At 42.6% G+C, this 7136-nt stretch overlaps 1 protein-coding gene across 12 annotated transcripts in view; it reads left to right on the forward strand.

The window, feature by feature from the left end:
• SH3TC2 (SH3 domain and tetratricopeptide repeats 2) overlaps positions 1-7136 on the forward strand; it is a 209878-nt gene that overhangs the window by 52027 nt on the left and 150715 nt on the right. For 10 of the 12 annotated variants that reach the window (XR_010121865.1, XR_010121863.1, XR_008658873.2 and 7 more), the window contains exons 13-16: positions 610-760; positions 2882-3004; positions 4271-4421; positions 6193-6389. Coding sequence is in view for 5 of the 12 variants with exons in the window: in XM_063643223.1 (XP_063499293.1) it covers positions 610-760; positions 2882-3004; positions 4271-4421; positions 6193-6389 (622 nt within the window). In the remaining 7 variants the exon portion in view is untranslated. Of the gene's footprint in view, positions 1-609; positions 761-2881; positions 3006-4270; positions 4422-6192; positions 6390-7136 lie in introns of those variants that run through there. The other 2 variants (XM_063643224.1, XM_055285673.2) reach the window with 2 other exon arrangements.

Here is a 7136-nt window from a genome sequence, read left to right on the forward strand (position 1 = left end):
AGGCACATCTTAAATGACAGGAGAACTACCCTTTATACAACCATGAGATCTCATGAGACTCACTATCACCAGAACAGCAGCGTGGGGGTAATGGCCCCATGATTCAATTACCTCCCACCAGGTCCCTCCCACGACATATGGGGATTATGGGAGCTACAATTCAAGATGAGATTTGGGTGGGGACACAGCCAAACCATTTCAATAGCATAACACCGAAAAAGGTTATAGAGCAGTAAAAGGGTTGATGGACCATGCATCAGTAATAATAATAATTATAAGTGATCTTTAAACATTCATCAGGTGCCAAGGACATAATAGGCACTGTTCTAAGCACTTAGTTTTATCTCATTTAATCCTCACAACAATCCACTCAGGTGGGCACAATTATAGGTCTGTTTTACAGATAAGGAGACCAAGGCACAGAAGCATCCTGTACTTTCTCAAAGTCACACAGCTGATTGGGGTAGAGCTGGGATTCAATTAGGCCCACCTCCCTGTGTGATGTGGGACATGGCTGTTCCTGCTCAGAGCTTCTATTTCATTCTGTGCTGAGTGGACCCTGAGGCCCCTTTGAGCCCTCGCACCTCACAAGTTCATGTCTGTCCCCAGGTCCCTCAGGAGGTCACTCACATGCATCAAGGAGAGCCTGCGTATCTTCATTGACCTGGGGGACAGAGACAAGGCTGCCGAGGCCTGGCTTGGGGCAGGGAGACTCCACTACCTCATGCGGGAAGACGAGCTGGTGGAGCTGTGCCTGCAGGTAGGCCTCCTGCAGAGCTCTCTGGGAGTTGTTGACTTGGGTCATTTGGGGAGGCAGCTGTACCCTTTAAACCAACCGGCTGGAACCAGAGCAGGATGATGTTCACCCTAAGCCCGTGGAGAGAGGGCCTGTCACTGAGACCCATATACACGTGTGCACCCTGGGAGGATGTGGAGGGAGACTCACATATCATCTGTAACGTCACTTGTCCAATTAAGTACACCTGTCTTTCCAAAGCTCAGCATACACCTTGACTTCAGGGTTTTGCTGCAGTTTGAGGCAAGGTTGGTGTGTATGTGGGGTATTAACAATATTATTCTCTTATTTTTTTGTTTGTTTGCATACTTTTAATATCAGAGATGTGGTACAGTGTAATGGTTAAAAGCCTGGGCTTTGAAGAGAGAAAAGCCTAGAGTCAAATCCCAGGGCTATCACATATGGACTGACTGTGTGACTTTGGCCTTGCCATATGACATCTCTGGGATTCAGTTTCTTCATGGGGGAACTGAACTCTGTCTTTTAGCATAAGGATTAGTAAAACAAAAATTTATATATCTCACTTACATAGTAGTAAATGCATAGTAAGCATTTATTAAGTGCTCTGAACTTAGTAAATGTTTAATACATGATATTTTAGTGTTTTATTACTGTCTGTACAATATTGACATTAAATACTGTGATGATATGTAAGATGTTTAATTCTACAAAAATATACCAATTTTTTTCTTTCCTATGTTTTATTTTCTCTCTTTTTACTTCTCCTTATACTAGCACATAAACTTGCACAAATCCATTTCTACTGAGACTTAATAATGGCTGCAAAACCCTGAATGCATGCTTCCTATGTGCAGGAGACTTTGCTAAACACTTCACTTGCATGATGTAGTTTAACCCTCATTATAAACGCAGTAGGAGTTTCCGTTATTAATTTCCATTTTACAGATGAAGCTCAGAGAGACTGAGTAATTTGCCCAAGGTGATACAACTGGTAAGTGGTGGAGCTGAGAACTGCACACGGTGTGACTTAGAGCCTTCACTCTCAGCCTCTACGCCATCTGCCTTGCAATTTTAGGGTTGAAAGGGTTTCCAGAGGGCAGACAATTCAGTCTTCTCCTTCCATGTTGTGGGAGACTGAAGCCAGAGGGCACTGTTCTGATTGTGCATTGTTTTGGTGGCAAAGCCCCCTGATTCCAGGGTTCCATCTCACTGCCCCCCCCCCCCATAGCTGCCCATGCAATAACACAGCAACTGCAGCGTCTTGCCCCAGTGATGAAATGTTCACTGGCCAGAACTGGTCCCAGGCCTCACCCAACCCCAGGCTGCCACCTAACTGATGTTGTGCAGGGTCATTTCCATGGAAGTGAATCATTCTGGACCTGAGGCTATTTGAGGTCCTGTAACTGTGCTCTGCAGGTGCAGCAATATATTCTTTACTCTTCAACTACCTTAGCACATTTGGTGTCAATGAAATCCAAAATAGCTTGCTGGAGATAAAGAAGCTGTGGAGGCTAGGGTACTGGGATGGAAGACACCAACAATTGTTTGCCACTGATTATTGGCATGAACCTGGGGAAGTTCTGTTTTCTTTCTGAGCCACACTATCTCCATCTGGAAAGTGTAAGGTGTTGAACTGGATCACTATTTTTCCATTTCAGTTATTTACATATTAAATTCATGGTTTTGCTATATACATGTACCTTCTATACCATTGTTTACTTCTTTTTATTTTACTCAACATCAAATCAACGTAGTTTTTTTTTACACTTAGTCTTATTCTACGCAATACTACCTAAAGTTGCAGGTTGGATGCATTATTAGTTTTTTTTTTCTAAAACACATTAAAATAAATACTTAACTAGTAAAACAAAATGTTTTTCTATATACTGTTAAAAATAATCTAGCACCACCAAAAGCAATCTCTTATACCAGGATGGGGAAATGCCAGACCGGAGAATATCTAAAGTCCTCTTACCAGCCCTAGGAGTGTGAAGACATTTAGGATTTGGGGGACTTTAGCAGAGGATTAGTTGATTTAGGTGGTCTGCATCTTAGCTCTGCCAGTCCTGTGGAGGTTGGGAAGCCCTCCTCTCTGCCTTTAACAACTGTCTCTGTCCCACCTAGGCAGCCATCCAGACAGCCCTGAAGTCAGAGGAGCCTTTGCTGGCTCTCAAGCTTTATGAAGAAGCAGGTGATGTGTTCTTCAATGGGATCCGCCACAGGCATCATGCAGTGGAGTACTACCGAGTAAGTCCAAGCTGTGCAGTTTGCTGAGACAGGTCCTGGCACGGGCATGGGCAGGGTCAGGCTGGACTTTGGCCTGGATCCCTCTTCTCCTCTCTTGCTTGTATTTCATTTTTCTCTCTTTCTTGTCCAGTGCCCACCTACTCACTCTCTCTTCAACCTAGTGGGAGCTCAGGGAAGGTTCTGATAAACTTAGTCATTCTCAGGCTTGACAAGTTATCCTTCTTGGGATAATACATCAAAATAATTGAGTCCAGAAGTTCAAGACCATCTCAAACTCTTGGGTGCATGATACTTTACAGTCTGCAGCACAGTTTTGAGTTTACCAGTGTTTTCCACTTACTACTGGGGATGCAGTGGGAGATTATTTAAATGGTTATGTAGATGAATGCTTTTATTTGATCATATTTTTAATAAGCATGTATTAAAATATATTTTTTAAAATTAAAAATATATAATACAAGCTCATCAAACCTATGATTTCACAGATATTATTGTGAAGGATGAGGCAAGAAAAAGAGTTGATGTTAAGAATAACACAGATTAAATGAATGTCCAGATATTAAGCAGATATATCAAAAATTGTGATTGTTGTTCATCACTGACTGAAGTTTAGGAAGCCTCATTATCTAATTTGATCCTAAAATTTTATTCATTCAGCTATTCATTTATTTATTTGTTCAGTTGTTTATTCAGTCATCAAACACTAGCAAACACCCATTTTGTGCCAGGCACTGAGCTAGGGGTGGGGAAGAACAGGGAACGCATCTCTGACTATTGAGGGGCTTATTTTCATGTGCATTTTGTAGATGAGAAAACTAAGGTTCAGAAAGATGAAGTGATTTGCCTAAAATTCTGTCATAATAAAAACATAGAAATGACCACTGTTTGAGATATTCCCACACTATGCGTATACTCGTGTACTTCATAGATAGTGCCATGGATGCTAGGGGAGCACACAGCTGAGAGGGGAACAACTTTCCATGTGACCTTGGGAAAAGCCACTTCCCTTTCCTACTCTAGGTTTCCCCAGTTTTAGGAGGCCCAATGCCCTCTACTTCTTCTACTTTAAGATCTGGGCAAAACATCATGAGCAAGGATCAGGAGAGAGAGGGTTGAGTAAAGGCACACAGGGAAACATGGCTGACTCCCCTTTGTTTTAGTCCACTGCCGTCCCCCAACTCCTGCCTGTAGAAGATAAGCCTCCTAGCTATGGTATGCACTGAGGATTCCTAGCTAGACTAAGGTTCCTTGGGCTTCTGTTCTTAGGCTGGAGCTGTTCCTTTAGCAAGGAGGTTGAAGGCGGTGAGAACTGAGCTCCGGATTTTCAACAAGCTGACAGAGCTGCAGATTAGCCTCGAAGGCTATGAGAAGGCTTTGGAATTTGCCACCCTGGCCGCCAGGCTCAGCACAGCCACAGGTGGGTGGTCTTCACTATTGGGTGTATTGAATGGGAGGCATGATTAGTCAAGGATAGATAGCAAAGCAATAAGAGCACAGGGTCTGGAGTCAGACTGTGTGGGTTCAAATCCCAGGTCCAACTGTCAGGGAGACCTTAGTTAAGCAAGTTGCTTAACTTCTATAAGCCTCAAGCTTGTCATCACCAAATCAGGATTAAAAATAGTGCCCACCTCATGGTAGTTGTTATGAAGACCAGTGATTATCCATGTAACGGCCACAGCACAATACTGGGTACATGGTAAGTTCTTGGTAAGTGTTGCCTGTGCCACACTATTATTATATTACAGTTGCTGTTGTTCCCCAAGTGTAAAGTAAATGATATTTTATTCTCTGCATAGGCTATGTTCCCATTGCAAAAGGACTGTGCCCTAAATTTTAAATTAGTTAATTTTTAGTCAAAAGTGCATTTTCCCATGAAGCTAAAATGTAAATGAAGGTCAGGTTCCCATTACCCTAACTCAGAACATAGCTGAATATCTTGTGTTTATGTCAAAAACTAGTGGGAAACAATAATAGTCATCAGAACAGATAAATGGCAGAATAAAAAAGATTTAAAAACCCCTCATCTTGAATGTTGGTGTTTGAAGAAAAGCAGGTTTGATTAGAGAAGCCTTGATTAGATGTAAGTGTAAATGGAATATTCTGTGATGATTCCAGGAGGGACTTCTGGGCATTTTCAAGGGTATCGGATGTGGATGATACTGGACTTTATTGTGTCTAATTGCACTCTTGAGAGTGCTTTCCCTCTTTCCCCTACCTTTTTCCTTATTGCATAAGATCTCATCTGAGTGACTGTGTGCTAATCTCAGGAAAGGCCTTGGAGGCCCCAGGCAGCTCCTCTGAGCACTCTTTATCCCTCACTGGATGGGAGCTGAAGGGAGGTTGTATGCATCCTTTATATATGTACTTCCCCTGTGGCTGATTTTTCCATATCAGAGAATTTTCTCTCTCTTAGATTTTCTTTTTTAATTTTGGCTTTTGGCTCTTTGAAGCTTAAAAGTGATGTTTTTAGATGGTATCCAACAGCCACCTTGCAAATATTCCAGAGACATGATTGTAAGCCTTTGTTCCATGTAAAAGGTTGCTCTGTATTAAAACAAATCCACCAAACAACAAGTCATAGACCCATTAGAAACCAGCATTCTAAAGCATGGTTTAAGGGTGAACAGGTGTTTGTAGCTTATCTGAGACTGACAGTAGGTAAAGGGGACAAGGAGAGACTGCTATATGGTGGTACCCAAGATAACTCTGAAGAGAGAGACTTTGTGTGAGGAAGACATTTATTATACAGAGTGATTTACTGCAATTCTTAGCTACTCCATTAAGCTAGACTTGTCACCATGTCCCATTAAAAGGGTTTAAGAAGAATTCTTTCCCAGAATCCTGCATTACAGTAGCATCTGCAATAAGGAGAAAATTTTCTTCTGGGAATCACTCCAGGAAACCTTGACCCATCCTCTACTTAGTCACTCTTATAGAGCCTTGCGTTTTCTTTTGTAGCATTTATGACACGTGTAATGTTACATTTGTTTGTGGGATTATTTAACAAATGTCTGTCATGTGAGACAATAAGCTTTATGAGTACAGGCACCTCTTCTGTCTTATTCCCTATGCCCCAGCACAGTCCCTGACATCTAGTAGACCTTCAAAAAGTTTTATGGAATGAATGAGTGAAAAAATGATGCAAAGTGTTGGTTGCAGGGTATCTCTCTCAGTCTTCCAATTATTAGGAGATCGGAGGCAGGAGCTGGTGGCCTTTCACCGCCTGGCTACAGTGTACTACTCCCTGCATATGTATGAGATGGCTGAGGACTGCTACCTGAAGACCCTGTCCCTCTGCCCACCCCGGCTGCAGAGTCCCAAGGAGGCCCTGTACTATGCCAAGGTGTATTATCGCCTGGGCCAACTCACCTTCTGCCAGCTGAAGGTAAGAGCCAGACTTCCAAGATTTCCTAACAGCCACCACCCAACCATTCTCCTTCCTGACTCAAAGACAATGAGGAGCCTTTGTGGTGGAGCTGAGAAAACCAGAGTGCCAACATGAGGAGTCTTGTCTCATAGGGTGAGGAGTGGCTTTACAGGGGACATGGAAGCCCTTTCCACTTAACCCTGCTGAAGATCTCAAAGGTGCTCCCATCTTCACTGAGGAGTAGACCATGGTTCCTCTTTTTCCTTGCCTTGCCACCATGTCTGTGGCTTCTTTATCTGTTAGATACTATAGGCACATTGCCTGTGAGTCCCTCAAGGGCCTATGGAAATATACAAGACCCCAAAACAAAAGAACTATAAGGTCTAAAATGAAGATCAAAATGAATACTTAACAGTATGTCCGTAAAATGTTACAGACCAACTAGTCAACTGCAACTCATTTCTTATAAAGTAATATAAAGCTACATTTTATGAGAAATGTGGGTGCATATGAACATGTTTGAGATAACGAGGTATGGGGCCTTTAAACTAAGTATACTTAGATCTTAAGAAGGCTTTAGCCCTGCTTCTCTTGCTTGCTGAATCTAGAACTTCTTTTTTTGCTTGCTTGCTTTTTTATTCTTTTTTTTTTTTTGGGACAGGGTCTTGCTGTGTAGCCCAGGCTGGAGTAGCATGGCTCGATCTTGGCTCACTACAGCCTCTGCATCTGGGGCTCACGCAATCCTTCTACTTCAGCCTCCTTAGA

This window comes from Symphalangus syndactylus, chromosome 7 (assembly GCF_028878055.3).
Source record: "Symphalangus syndactylus isolate Jambi chromosome 7, NHGRI_mSymSyn1-v2.1_pri, whole genome shotgun sequence".
In the NCBI taxonomy this organism is placed as follows: domain Eukaryota; kingdom Metazoa; phylum Chordata; class Mammalia; order Primates; family Hylobatidae; genus Symphalangus; species Symphalangus syndactylus.